Source organism: Sus scrofa, chromosome 13 (assembly GCF_054392235.1).
Source record: "Sus scrofa isolate SSC_HxYL_T2T_F1_AM1 chromosome 13, Sscrofa_HxYL_maternal_Yorkshire_Landrace_v2.0, whole genome shotgun sequence".
Lineage (NCBI taxonomy): Eukaryota > Metazoa > Chordata > Mammalia > Artiodactyla > Suidae > Sus > Sus scrofa.
In genome coordinates, this window is record NC_139395.1 from 48,713,784 (window position 1) to 48,728,041 (window position 14,258).

Below are 14,258 nucleotides of genomic sequence, written 5' to 3' on the forward strand. Positions count from 1 at the left end.
GTGAGCCAGCCTCCAAGCTCGGTTTTCTGAATCCTTGGAGCTCCCTGATGAAACTGGCATACAAAGGCTTTTCTTGAAGGGGAATGGTTGTTACAATGGGTTGGGGTAGGGGGCTTTCTAGTAGGGCTATAGTAAAACTTCCCTTTTTCTGGATAGCTTGCAAATGGTGGATATGCAGTACTTCACTCTCTGAAAGTTTGACCCAGAATTGCTTCTCCCAGAAGTTAATCTTGGAAGTTACTAGGGATACCTGCCTCACTTGTTAAGAGAAGCAGGAGATAGCTACCATTCTAATGACTTGAGTGAAAGAATAAAGTGGTAGTTCTATGGGGTATGGCCTCGCCAGCTTCAGCATCTTAGAAGATTAGGCTAGTCTAAAGCATCCCCTTGTTTTTCTTTGTTAATGGGGCACGTGTGCAGAAAGCTCAGAGAAGCAGTCCTGGATCAGGGTAAGCATCTGGAGTTCCCCTGGTCTCCCATTCAGTGATTTGGGGCGGATCACTGGCTCTTTGCCTTAATTTTTATCTTGAATGAGTTTCTTGGTTGCTGCTGAACCAATCTTCATTATTGCAAGGCTGCTGTGAATGTCGAGATCCTAAAGAAGGAGGTATAGCAGAAATGCAGGGTTGTGTTTTTATCCTGCACTGACCCCTCCTGGCCACAATGCCTTGTCAATTCTGATTTGTATCTTTGTAGGAGAGGCCACACTGTGCTGAAGATTCATCTCCCTGCCAAGGAAGAAAATGTGATCCTGGTGCGACTCTCCAAGATCCAGCGCGATTTATATACGCAGTTCATGGACCGCTTCCGCGACTGTGGTAGCAGTGGCTGGCTGGGGTTGAACCCCCTCAAGGCCTTCTGTGTGTGCTGCAAGGTGTGTTGAAGCCTTGGGGAATACTGAGATACAGACCAAGGATGCACGTGATCCCGAGGGAGTTATTTCTGTTGGGAGTACCTGATAAAAGAAAATAAAGTGAGAGGGGCCCCCTCAGTTCACTGCATTGGGGACTCTGAGGTCATTCCTGAGAGTGCCACTCATAGATTATAATATGAATGGTGCCCATTGCAATTGTGCAACTCAGCTGCACAACTCGTTATAGGAAACTTGAGAAATCACTTCCCTTTACACTGATTTTTGTTTGTTTGTTTGTTTGTTTTTGGCTGAGCCCATGGCATATGGAAATTCCCAGGCCAGGGATCAAACCTGTGTCACAGCAGTGACCCAAGCTGCTGCAGTGACAGCATCGGATCCTTAACTCACTGAGCCATAAGAGAATTCTTTGCTATTTTTTTTTTTTTATTTGATAAATGGAGTGATGGAAGAACATTGTGGGGCAGAGTTTTTGACAGTGTGATTAGAATTCAAGAAATATATAGCTTAGAAAAGTTATTAGGGGTACCTTACATTTGATTCTATATTTAATCAGATCAAGATCTCTTTCATTCTGATAGTGCTTGAACTGGTTAGGGGACAGGAAGGCTGGGGTATCTTTAACACTAAGCCTCATGAGCAAGTTAATGAACCCTCATGTGTCTTTGGCCAGATGCTGTTTGTTGCCTCTCAAGGGACCTGTTTCTTTGACAGCTCTCAGCCAACCTGTTGGATATTATTCCTGACTGATTACTGCTTTAATAAATCTGGGCATAGATGGGGTTTCAAAATATTTCTTTTATAGCCACAGTCCTAGATGAGGTCCAGGGAGCTAAAGCAGACATAATCTGTGAAGATACTGTAGTGCCAGCGTACACCTCCCTCCACCCCTTACCCCTTTCTCCTGCAATTCTCAACTCCTGCCAGGAATAGTCCATGAAATGACTTATAACTGATCATCTATAAATTAGATATATTTGTCCATAGGGAGGTTGGTCTGTTTCATAGTTTCATACAGTAGTTGGCTGTAGCCATAGGGAGAAATAGTAATGTTCTTGTTCCTCTTTAAATAAGAATGCAGAGTTCCTGTTGTGACTCAGTGGTAGCAAACCTGACTAGGATCAATGAGGATGTAGGTTCAATCCCTGGCCTCACTCAGAGTTAAGGATCCTGTGCTGCAGCGAGCTGAAGCTCCGATTGGACCCTAGCCTGGGAACCTCCATATACTGCACTAAAGAGATTAAAAAAAAAGAAAAAAAAAAATCCTTCTGAGTCAGAGGCCAAAAAGTAAAATGAATAAATCTTTAAAAAAAAATAAATCAATAAATAAGAATGCTAGGGTTGCAACGCAGCCTTTCTGGTTGTGTACCAAATATACTGGCATGGTGTGAATTCTCCCATTCATGTATTGTAGCAATCAGAGTTGGTTATTGAAAAGTGATGTATATAGGCTCTTTGGCTATGAGGGTTTTGGGGAGACTTTAATTTTTGATATGACAGTGTGTGTTGTGGAAGATGAGTGTTTGAACAAATGCATGGTTCCAAACTCCCTAAGACACCCTTAGATTGTTCTCTACCCTGTGCTACTTCTCCTTTAACTTGAACTTCAGATCTGGAATCACCCCGATGTGCTCTATGAAGCCCTTCAGAAGGAGAGTTTGGCCAATGAGCAGGACTTAGACGTGGAAGAGCTTGGTTCAGCAGGAACAAGTGCCCGCTGCCCATCACAGGGAACAAAAAGCAAGGGAGAGGATAGTACCTTGGCCTCTGCAGTGGGAGAGGCGACAAATACCAAGTTCCTACAGGGGGTTGGCTTTAACCCTTTCCAGGAGCGAGGCAACAACATTGTCACATATGAGTGGGTGAGTCAAGCTGGTCCTTCTGTGGCCATAAATCACTGCTAAGAGAGGATGGTGCAAAAGCCTTAGTGGGGAGTGGGTGGTGTGTGCTCAGTGCAGTATCCTGCCAAGGTCTTTGGAGGGAACTATAAAGGTTGCCTGTGAACTGCTGCCTTGGAGGGAGAGAATTGTATTTCTAGTGATCTGACCATGGACCTGTTCCAAGCCGCTTCATTTCTCCCCTACAGGCCAAGGACCTTTTGACTAATTATCAGACAGGTGTCTTGGAGAACTCTCCCAAGATGGTACTGCTTTTCCACCTGATTGAGGAGAGTGTGAAGCTTGGTGACAAGATCCTCGTGTTCAGGTAGGAAGAGAAATTCCCGAGTGTGTGTCTTTGGTAAAGGGTGACACAGTCCCCACGGAGTGAGACCATCTGGGTCACCCCAGCCTCCTTTTCTCTCTCCATGCTTCTGCAACCAGTGCTTCTTATGAGGACCTTCTTGTGTTTCATCTCTCTCAGAGTTTCTTTCTTTGTCCAATGCAGTTTCTCTCAGGGAACAGTTTGAAAACCTAGGCTAACATCCGAAATCATAGTCTAATTCTTCTAATTGTGACCCAGGCCAAATTTTGAACAGCCTGTGGCCTTTTTGTACAGCCTGAGAGGTAGTTTTTACCTTTGAAAAGAGTTTTTTTTGTTTGTTTGTTCGTTTAGTTGATTTTTGGTTTCTTAAAAGAAGCACATGTGGCAGAGACTGTGTGTGGTCTGCAAAGCTTAAAAATATTTACTATCTATCTGGCCCTTTATAGAAAGCATTTGCTGACTCCTGGTCTAATCTGCTGCTGTGCCTCCCCAGCAATTTTTTTTTTTTAAGCTTTTTATAGAAGGCCAAGTAAGTGATGTGATTTGTTTCAGAGTCACATTCTCAGTCTCGTCAGAGCTTTAAGTCCCATCAAGGCCTCACTCTTCAGCGAAACAGACATAAAATAGTTCACTTCTCCTTTGTTCTGACTAGATTACGTGCCAGTGAGAGCTAAGTGACAGGAGGCTGGCTTGGGAGTCTCAGAGTGAGGGTTTCCATGTGTGACATACTTGGAGAGGAAAGCGGTGATTCTAACTTGGGAGAGTCTAGTGTTCCATTGGTTTATGGACTGGCTCTCCGCATAACCTGGAAGCAGCTGAGTGACCTTTCTCCTTAGTAAGATCCATAATATTGCCTACAGCCTATAATTAGCTCTGATATGTACTCATGCAGTGTTGGCTTTTAATGCAGATGCTATTTGTTACTATACACTGAGCTAAATCCCAGAATTTTTCAATTGAAGAAGTAGTAGGAGGGAGTTCCCATCATGGTGCAGAGGAAACAAATCCGACTAGGAGCCATGAGGTGGCTGGCTTGATCCCTGGCCTCACTCAGTGGGTTGAGGATCCGGCATTGCCGTGAGCTGTGGTGTGGGTCGCAGACTCGTCTCGGATCTGGCATTGCTGTGGCTGTGGCATGGGCTGGCAGCTACAGCTCTGATTAGACTCCTAGCCTGGGAACCTCCATGTGCCGGGTGTGGCCCTAAAAAGATAAAAGACAAAAGACAAAAAAAGAAAAAAAAAAAAAAAGTAGTAGGTTAGAGAATTTTTTGGTGGGGTGGTGGTGATAAGTGTGTGGATGATTCTACTCTCTCATGAGCTAGGGAGAATACCTTTAGTGGTTCTTTGTGGGGTACCATTTTAGGATTAGGGTATTGGAGCTCCTGCTGTCAGAATGGAGCCTGTTGGGGTGGGCCTATTGGGGGACAGAATTCCCTGGGGTCTGGGAGCCTTCTGAACGAAATGTGTCCCTTTCAGCCAGAGCCTTTCCACCTTGGCTCTAATCGAGGAGTTCCTAGGGAAACGAGAAGTGCCCTGTCTACCTGGTGCTGAGGGTCAAGGAGTACAGAAGTGGGTTCGAAACGTCAGCTACTTCCGTGAGTTCATTGCGTCTTTATTCCTGAAACCTTAGCAAGGTCTGCCTATGGGTTTCCTTTCCCTTGCTCTCTTTCTCTTTTCCACTCCTTTCTCTATCAAATCCATAAGAATATCTGATTAGCTAAGGAGCAGAGATTCTGAGATCAAGCTGCTGTGTGTGAAGCATTATACTGGGGCTGGGGAGCTTAGACCAGATGGGGGAGTACAGAGATGTAGAAGTCATATGCCTTGTCATCATCTGAAATGCAGCAACTCAAGGACAGATTCAAAGTAGCACTGATTCTCCATGGTGAGGACAATTGGAGAAGACTTCCTAAATGAGGTGGAACGTGCACTAGTCTTGCAGAGATGGGGAGAATTTTAATATACAGAGCTAGTGTGGTTTGAAGATTATTCTAGGCAGAAGGAGCAAAGTGAACACAAGCCTAGATCATGTATTCTCAGTGGGGGAGGTAAGTGTCCTTAAGGGGTCAAAATCAGTTCTTGAGGATATGAAAAAAACTTAACTTTTTAAAAGGATTAAAGCACAAATGTGCATACAGTAAATAAATACATAGTATATCTGTGGTATTAAAATTTTATGGGAGGCATGATAAATGGGGGAAAAAATGTATAAAAAGTCTCCTTACAGTGGTGGCAGTGAGAAGAAAAGAAATGTTGATATTAGGTACTTACATTACTTCTCAAATATTGATATTGACTAGATATAGATATTTGGGCCAGATAATTGCTTGTTGTAGGGGGCTATCCTATGCATTGCAGGATCCCTGAGTTCTACACACTAGATGGCAGTAGCATCCACACAGTTAGAATAACCCAAAATGTCTCCAGATATTGCCAAGTGTTCCTTGTGGGGTAGAGGGGTAGGGAAATCACCCTTGTTGAGAAGCCCTGGTCTAAGGGAAGGATTTAGAGAAATAGAGATTGAGAGGGTGCTGACGAGATCCCAGTACAGGATGTATGTAGCCTGAAGCCCTTTGTTGGCTATAGGCTTGCCCAGTGAGTCAGTGCTGAGCTGTGCTCAGAAATTGTGGGAACTCAGGTTGGAAAGGTAGGTTGGGGTACTGATTGATTGGGCCTCTAATACCAGACAATTAAACTAATGCTTCCTACCATGGTAATTCATTTCTCCATGTGGTATTTCATACCCTTAGCTTTACCCTTTTCTCTGCTTTACTCCAGGTAACAAATGTAGTCCCTTCTCCTTTATACATGCTTCTCAGCTGAAGCTTATTTTCTTTTCTTTTTTTTTTTTGGATCATATTTTTATTGAAGCTTATTTTTTCTCTTTTGAGCTTCCCTCTTTTCACTCATATGCCCCATCTCACTGCTCCAGATCTATTTCTTTTATGTCTCCTTCTAGCAACTTCTTAGCCTTAGGAGCTTGTTAACAATGCAGATTCCTGGTGGAGGAACATCATCCACATCAAAACATGAAACTTTTGGTCCTTTAGTACTCACTAGTATTCATAGGACTGAGAAGAATCTTCTTGAGCAAGTGTTTACCAAGCTTCCTTAACAAGGGTGATTCTTATGCACTCTGAGGTCTAGGAACCCTGGCCTTAGAATTGACCCAAGATGCTAAAGAGAAGAACACAGTTTATAGTCTTTGTTGCACAAATGAATCACCTGGGGGTATTTTAAAATTATAGATGCCTGGGTCTCATGGTAGGTACCCACGGAATGTTCAGGGTGTGGAATCTGAGCGCTGTTTTGTGTTTGTTTTGTTTTTAAGACACATTTTCCCAGTGATTTTGCTGTGTACCCCTGCCCTTATCTGTCCATTTCTTGTGTTTTTCCTTTTGTCCTAGGACTAGATGGTAGCACCCCTGCTTTTGAGAGGGAACGCCTCATTAATCAGTTCAATGATCCCAGCAACCTCACCACCTGGCTGTTCCTTCTCTCCACAAGGTGAGTGGATCCTGAGAGGGGAGGGAGATCAGAGGGCTGTGTTCAGGGCGTATGGCTACATGGGAAGGTGCTACAAAAGCTCATCCAAATTCTATCAGAAGAGATATCCTTAGGTTTGTGTCTTTGAGGTCAGAGAGGGGACCCCAAAAGGAAGTTGTATTAGAAGGACAGTTATGATAGTGTCATGAATTTCTGTGAGAATTTCATTCGCAATGGTCATAATTAACTTTTCTCTCAGGACTGTTTTGAGGCTTAGACTATGTGATGAATGTGAAAGTGCTTTAAAAAGTAGCAAGTGTGGGAGTTCCCTGGTGGCCATGTGGGTTAAGGATCTGGCATTGTCACTGCTGTAGTGCAATTCAGTCCCTGGACTGGGAACTTCTGCATGCCATGGACATGGCCAAAAAAAAAAACAAAAGTAGAAAGTGCTACCTTTTTTTCCCCCCGCTATAAAAGGCTGATGGCATTATTTGTCTTGTGCCAAGCACCTTGAAGGCTGTGCTTTCTCCTGCCAGCAAAATGCCCTTGAATAGGGTATGAACCAGCCATTCTCCTAAGCTGTTTGACTAAACACATCAGAAACATCAGTATGCATGTCCCCTCACCAAGTGACATCATTCATTGCAGAGGGGTGGAGAGTGGATTTTCTTTCTGAGGTGGTAGGCATTTCCATGTTGAACTTTCAGGGCATACTTTTTAGTGCTTGAGCAATGTGTTGTTCATCAGCAGAATCTTCCAATATGTTTTGCTTAGGATAAAGAGAATAACATTGTGGTAGGAGTCAGAGGGTAAAACCGATTTTGAGAACCATCTTTAAAATTAAAAGTTGTGTAATTATTGGCTTGTGTTTTAAAGAGCTGGATGCTTGGGTGTAAATCTGATTGGTGCCAACCGAGTGGTGGTGTTTGATGCTTCCTGGAACCCTTGCCATGATGCTCAGGCAGTATGTCGGGTATACCGTTATGGCCAGAAAAAGCCCTGTCACATCTATCGCCTTGTGGCTGATTTCACCCTTGAAAAGAAGATCTATGACCGTCAGATTTCCAAGCAGGGCATGTCAGGTAGGCCATTTTCCAGGCTCAGAAGAGGCACATTTATACAGGCTACCATTCTTATTGTTTCAAGGGTGGAGGAGAGGGAAAGGAAATGGGAACACAGGCAGGCCTTCACTCATAGAAAGCCAGCAGTTCCTTCCATTTCATTCTGATTCAAACAATTGCTTAAGAGGGAATTTACCTTAAATTGTTGAAGATGGGTTTACTGATAAGAGCTCAGCTGGTTATGCAGCTTTCTCTTAAGATATTTTTGTTTCATGAGGGCCTCAGACCTGGTCTTGGACTTTTAAATATAGGGTAGCCTGAGGTGGTTTATTAGTGACAAGTATGCCACCCACAACCTCTCTCCTCTCTGCCAGTCTTTGTAGCTGTGCTTTTATAGTCTTCTTTGCCATGAACTGACTTCATCCATGTCTTCTCCCTTCTAGATCGGGTGGTGGATGACCTCAATCCGATGCTGAACTTTACTCGGAAAGAGGTGGAGAACCTACTGCACTTTGTTGAGAAGGAGCCAGCTCCCCAAGCGTCCTTGAACATAAAGGGGATCAAGGAACCAGTCCTGCAACTTGCCTGTCTGAAGTACCCTCACCTCATCACCAAGGTAAGACCCTCCTATGCATGCATCCAGGACTGCACTCTCCACTGAGGAAGGGTTGCTGGGCAAGCTTGTTTCCTTCATCCAAAATTTTGTTTCATGCAGGTGATTTGAATTCAACGATTTCTTTTCCGTGCCCCATACAGTCCCCCTCCCCTCTCCCAACCACCCATCCCTATCATAGTCTTGTCCATAGGAGTGCTGAGCTCAGCCACGAGAATAATTTGGCCAGTGTGAGTTTTCCTAGCAGAAAGAGAGGGGAGAAGTTCTAAAAATGTAGTTTGTTAATTCTCTGAACTCTCCCATCCCTTTTTTTTTTTTTTTTTTTAAAACGGCCGTGCTTGTGGCATATGGAAGTTCCTGGGCTAGGGGTTGAATCAGAGCTGCAGCTGCTGGCCTACACCACAGCCACAACAATGCTGGATCCCAGCCGAATCTGTGACCTACGCTACAGCTAGTGGCAATGTTGGATCCTTAACCCACTGAGTGAGGCCAGGGGTCGAACCCACATCCTCACAGAGACACAACAGGAATTCTTTTTTTTTTTTTTTTTTATGTCTTTTTGTCATTTCTTGGGCCGCTCCCTTGGCATATGGAGTTTCCCAGGCTAGGGGTCTAATCGGAGCTGTAGCTGCCAGCCCACGCCAGAGCCACAGCAACGCAGGATCTGAGCTGCGTCTGCGACCTACACCACAGCTCACGGCAACGCCGGATCGTTAACCCACTGAGCAAGGGCAGGGATCAAACCTCATGGTTCCTAGTCGGATTCGTTAACCACTGCACCACGACAGGAACTCCACAACAGGAATTCTTAACTCCCTGAGCCACAACAGGAATTCCTCTCCCATTCTTTTGATACGGCATGCAGACTTAGGCTGTCTAAAGCTGGTGGTAGATTAGAGTTGTGAATTTATACTCTTGGCCGAAAGACAATAAACTTGCCTCTGTGTCTGTGAGGAGGCTCTTTACTAAGTGCTGGAGAAAGCCAGCCCTTTCTTGGTTTTAAAGTAAGGCATATTGTGTATCAGTCACATTGCCATAAAGACTGGTAATTAAATCAATGTCCTCCTGTGTCCCCAGGAGCCTTTTGAGCATGAGTCATTGCTCCTTAACCGAAAGGATCACAAGCTGACCAAGGCTGAGAAAAAAGCAGCAAAGAAAAGCTACGAGGAAGACAAACGTACATCGGTCCCCTACACCCGCCCATCATATGCACAGTATTACCCTGCCAGTGACCAGAGCCTGACCAGCATCCCCGCCTTCAGTCAGAGGAACTGGTGAGTCACTGAAAAGGGAGAGGGGAGAAAGGTCTGCTGCTGGGCCAGGCCTAAACCTTTCAACTGGTTCCTTTTTTAAACAAAGGGAGAGCCTGCAACTTGTTCTTTGGCTGCTGTGAACTGACAGGTTCTGCTCTTGGATGACATGCTGAAGCAGTTCAGCAGCCCTGGGTGCTATAAGGGGCTCTGGTTAGAAGAGTGAGCTGTTGGTCTTGCGACTCGGGAGAGTCCTTCAGGACTCCCAAGGAGGTGCAGCTTCTCATAACACAGATGCACAGCTCTCCCACCCAGCTCTCTCCTATCTGTAGCCCCTTAGTCCTAGACCTTGCTTATGGAAGTTCACGAGGGAAGGCCAGCTCTTCCATGAGTCTTAAATTGTACTCAGGGAATGCTGCTGTTCCTCAGGGGATTTCATTCTGTGTCTGTGCCATATTCCTGAGCAAGAAATCTTTGAGTACAACTTTCAAGATGAAAGCCAATTGCTAAGCAGGGAGAGAGGCTCTTTGTAGGAAATTACAAAATAATTGTCTATGCTTTTTTTTTTCATGACAAGACAAATTACTTCATAGCCGTTATCAGATCAGCTTCCTGATTGCCTAGTTTGCATTTTTACATTGTTTGATTATCTTGAATGAAGGAAAATTATTTTATTTGAGGGGGCAGATTTAAGATTTTTTTCTTTTGAAGATTTCATGTTTTAAAAAAAAAAAAAAAAAAACTTGCCAAATGAGCTTCTAAAGGAACTGAAGCCATGTACGATTTTGTATAAGACTAATTTTTGCTGAGTAAATTTGCTACTTTTTATAAGATGCTTTCAAGTAGAAAATTACTATCTTTCAAAGACTTCAGACTTTATTTCTGTGTCATTTTTCAAGATATTGTTGCCTGAGAATGTTTTCCTCTCTTGTCCTCAACCCCTTTTTTCTCTTTTCTGGGCTTTTCCTTATAACACAAGAATGAACTAATTATGAACCCAGTGGGAGAAAAGCCTTATAGGGGGAAGATGCGACAAATGGGCTGGGCTGTGAGGAGATGTGAGCTCCTTTTCAGGCCCTGTGGGAGGCATCAGCCTCTCACAGTATTTGATGAGCCATCCCGTGATCCTGCTGATTTCTTATCCTGTCTGGGTACATGGAGGGGGGCTTCCCACCCAAATTCCTAGCCTTAGCACCTTCAGAGTATAGGGCTTCAGCTAGATTCCTGTTACCCTTCTAACGCCTTATCTCCCTCTTGGCATATCGGGTTAAGGATCCGATGTCATCACTGCAGTGGCTCAGGTCACTGCTGTGGTGTAGGTTTGATCCCTGGCCCGGGAAGTTCTACATGTTGTGGGTGCGGCAAACAAGCAAAACAAAAAAGAGTCCTGTTGACATCTAAGCAGGGCCCCCATCTCCTGCAAAGCTACCATGAGCAGATATTAAAGAAATGCCTCCCCAAACCCTGGTGAGCTTACTGTGCAGTCTGGCCTGACTGGGAATGTGGGCATTCACAGAGCCCCAGGGGTTTCCCAAAAGGGACCTTACAGCAACCTGAGAACAGTGTGATTGAGGAGTCATGCAGACCTACTCTGACAGCAGAGTGGTGTACAAGTGTGTCTTTTATGTGCCATTCTTCAGTCAGATGAGAAATAACATACCAATCCAGGAGGGTCTGTTTCCTAGGACTAAAGACCAAAGATGCAGACATCAGAAAGCTTACAGACAGGGACTTAATTTCAGAAACCTTAAATCAGGAGTGGCTTTCTCAAGGTGCCAACATTCAGTTGAAAGGAAGGTAAAGAGTGTAGAATTTGTCGTTTGACCATGGCATAACATTTTGGCATGCATATTGGGTAGTAAGATTTGCGTGACTGGTACTCAGTCTGGCCATGGCCATGTACCATTTAGAAGACCAACTTCTGTGCACAGCATTTTGCCTGCTGGTGCTTTTGTGGTGGCTGTGACTAGAGGGGCACTTTGGGGACTGGCCTGAGGAGAAGCCCAATGAAAAGTAATGTAGAGGAGAGAGAGGCGTATGCATTACTTTTTGAAACTTGAGATTTCAGAGAGTAATGGTTAAAGTTGGGCAGATGGCCTTAAGATCACCAGAACATGTGGCATCACATGGCCCTTTTTCCTTGAGTAAGTGGGAAAATTTCATCCATTTGTCTTCAAATTGGTATGCAGTATATTCTGAAGAATTTTACCCCCCTTACTGCATCTTTGCCTCCTAGCTTCCAAGGATGAATTCCTAATGTATATAGACAGACAGTCCAAATTCTAGAGGAGCAAATGTCACCTCACATTTCCAAAAAGATACTGTTCCACTGGCATCTGATTCTTCTTAGACTCTGAGAGGCTTTATGCCTCACTGTCTGTCTCCTCTCTGCCTCAGCCCTGCCTCTAGTCTCCTTTTGTTTTCAGGGGGGTTTTGTTTTTGTTTTTGTTTGTTTGTTTCTTAGGGCTGCACCCGTGGCATATGGAGATTCCCAGACTAGGGGTCAAATCGGAGCTGTAGCTGCCAGCCTACACCACAGCCACAGCAACGCCAGATCCAAGCTGCATTTGCGACCTATACCATAGCTCACAGTAATGCCAGATCCTTAACCCTCTGGCGAAGCCAGGGATCGAACCTGAGTCCTCATGGATGCTAGTCAGATTCGTTTCCACTGAGCCACGATGGGAACTCCTAGTCTCCTTTTGAATTTACCATACACTGCAGGTTCTTCTGATCCTTCTTTTAGCAGCATGAGGCTATAGGATGGGGAAGTCTGGAAGGGCTCAGCAGTCTTTGCAGAAAGGTAAGTTGGGCTGTTCTGGCAAACTCTCTCAGGGTGCTTGTCTTTCTCTCCTAGGCAGCCGACACTGAAGAGTGACGAGAAGCCTGTGGCCAGTGTTCGTCCTGTACAGTCCACCCCCATCCCCATGATGCCCCGGCATGTCCCACTGGGAGGCAGTGTAAGCGCTGCCTCCAGCACAAATCCAGCTATGAACTTCCCAATCAACTACCTGCAACGCGCGGGAGTCCTTGTGCAGAAGGTGGTCACCACAACAGGTTGGGAGCTCCTGGGTTCTCTTCCAGGGCTGCTGGTCCGTTTAAAAATTACTTTGCGGGAGTTCCCATCGCAGTGCAGCGGAAACGAATCCGACTAAGAACCATGAGGTGGTGGGTTCGATCCCTGGCCTTGATCAGTGGGTTAAGGATCTGACATTGCCGTGAACTATGGTGTGGGTTGCAGACGCGGCTCAGATCTGGTGTTGCTGTGACTTTGGCGCAGGCCAGCAGCAGCAGGTCTGATTAGACCCCTAGCCTGGGAACCTCCATATGCCACAGGTGTGGCCCTAAAAAGACCAAAAATAAAATAAACTAACTAAATAAATAAAAATTTATTTGGTCATTCAGGAAGTATTTATTAAACAATGTTTGCATTCTAGGCCATATAACATTGGCACTCCAGGTAAAAACAGAGAAGGCAGCAGTCTTAAAGGATTTTCATTCTAATGAAATATCTTAACAACACAGAAGTTCCTGGATTTCCCATTGCGGTGCAGAGGAAACGAATCCAACTTGTATCCATGAGGATGAGGGTTCAATCCCTGGCCTCACTCAGTGGGTTGGAGATCCGGTGTTGCCATTAGCTGTGGTGTAGGTCACAGACATGGCTCGGATCTGACGTGGCTGTGGCTGTGGCTGGCACCTGTAGCTCTGATTTGACCCCTAGCCTGGGAACCTCCATATGCCGTGGGTGCGGCCCTAAAAAAAAAAAAAAGGAAAGTACTCTTCATTCTTTACTTAAGTGTGGAGTAATGTCAGCAAGGAAGAAAATGAGGCCTCTTTTGGAGCCTAAAGTGAAATGGAGCAGATACATGCAAATAGTTTATAGAAGAGAAAAGGAGGAAAAAAAACTATTTGAATTAAAACTTTCTAAACAAAAAACTCTTTATTTTTTAAATTAAATCAGGAAAAATTGATCAGAAAGATGATCACATTTCTAAAAAGTTTCTTGTGTTCACAGTGTTTTTTGTTTAGACAGTTGTGAGAGATCCTGCTTGCTTCACCTTCCTTGGTTGTGACCTCTACTCCACTGAGACCCTTTAGGAAAACCACTTAGGGAGACACTTTAGGAATGTGGACTTTGCGTCTTCTTTTCCTTCTTCAGTCAGGTCCCATGTAATCTAAATCTGAGGTCTGTGTCTTCACTAGATATTGTTATTCCTGGACTCAACAGCTCCACAGATGTACAGGCAAGAATTAATGCTGGTGAAAGCATCCACATCATCCGTGGAACAAAAGGTGAGAGCCTGACCAAGGGGCTCATCCCCTAACTTGGGTTGAGAGTGGTGGACTAGCAAACAGAACAAATACATATGACTTGAGATAGAGAGGGGATAGGAATCATGCTATAAGAGTGTCACATGCAGAAGAAATGAGAAAAATGACATTTCTGGGAGCTTAGCTGAGTTGAAATGGGCCCAAAGGATATTGTCAGTGACTTAAAAGAAAGGCATTAGGGTCCCTGCATTTCTATATTTTGCCATTGTTTTTATGGAGAATCTTGGGGTGGATTTGGATAGACAAATGGTTTTCTGTTGGTCTCAGCCTATCGATAATACTGGCCAAGAATGCCTGGGACATTCATCGGGTCCTTTACTGCTTGTACATTTCCCAGAGACGTTTCCCCAGAGCCAGTGTTGTAGCTGGACCAGTCCTCATGGTTTTTATTATGACTGCAAGATGCACCCCAGCAACAACCATCAGAGAACTTTTGAAAA

The 14,258-nt window shown here is 44.6% G+C and overlaps 1 protein-coding gene across 6 annotated transcripts in view; it reads left to right on the forward strand.

Moving 5' to 3' along the window:
- The window catches only part of RAD54L2 (RAD54 like 2), a 118,789-nt gene that overhangs the window by 95,158 nt on the left and 9,373 nt on the right, over positions 1-14,258 (forward strand). For 4 of the 6 annotated variants that reach the window (XM_084988451.1, XM_021068851.2, XM_021068854.2 and 1 more), the window contains 10 exons: positions 697-874; positions 2,482-2,733; positions 2,958-3,076; positions 4,550-4,668; positions 6,481-6,580; positions 7,436-7,641; positions 8,064-8,236; positions 9,311-9,507; positions 12,341-12,540; positions 13,690-13,779. In XM_084988451.1, the coding sequence (XP_084844577.1) occupies positions 697-874; positions 2,482-2,733; positions 2,958-3,076; positions 4,550-4,668; positions 6,481-6,580; positions 7,436-7,641; positions 8,064-8,236; positions 9,311-9,507; positions 12,341-12,540; positions 13,690-13,779 (1,634 nt within the window). Of the gene's footprint in view, positions 1-696; positions 875-2,481; positions 2,734-2,957; positions 3,077-4,549; positions 4,669-6,480; positions 6,581-7,435; positions 7,642-8,063; positions 8,237-9,310; positions 9,508-12,340; positions 12,778-13,189; positions 13,780-14,258 lie in introns of those variants that run through there. The other 2 variants (XR_014823187.1, XR_014823186.1) reach the window with 2 other exon arrangements.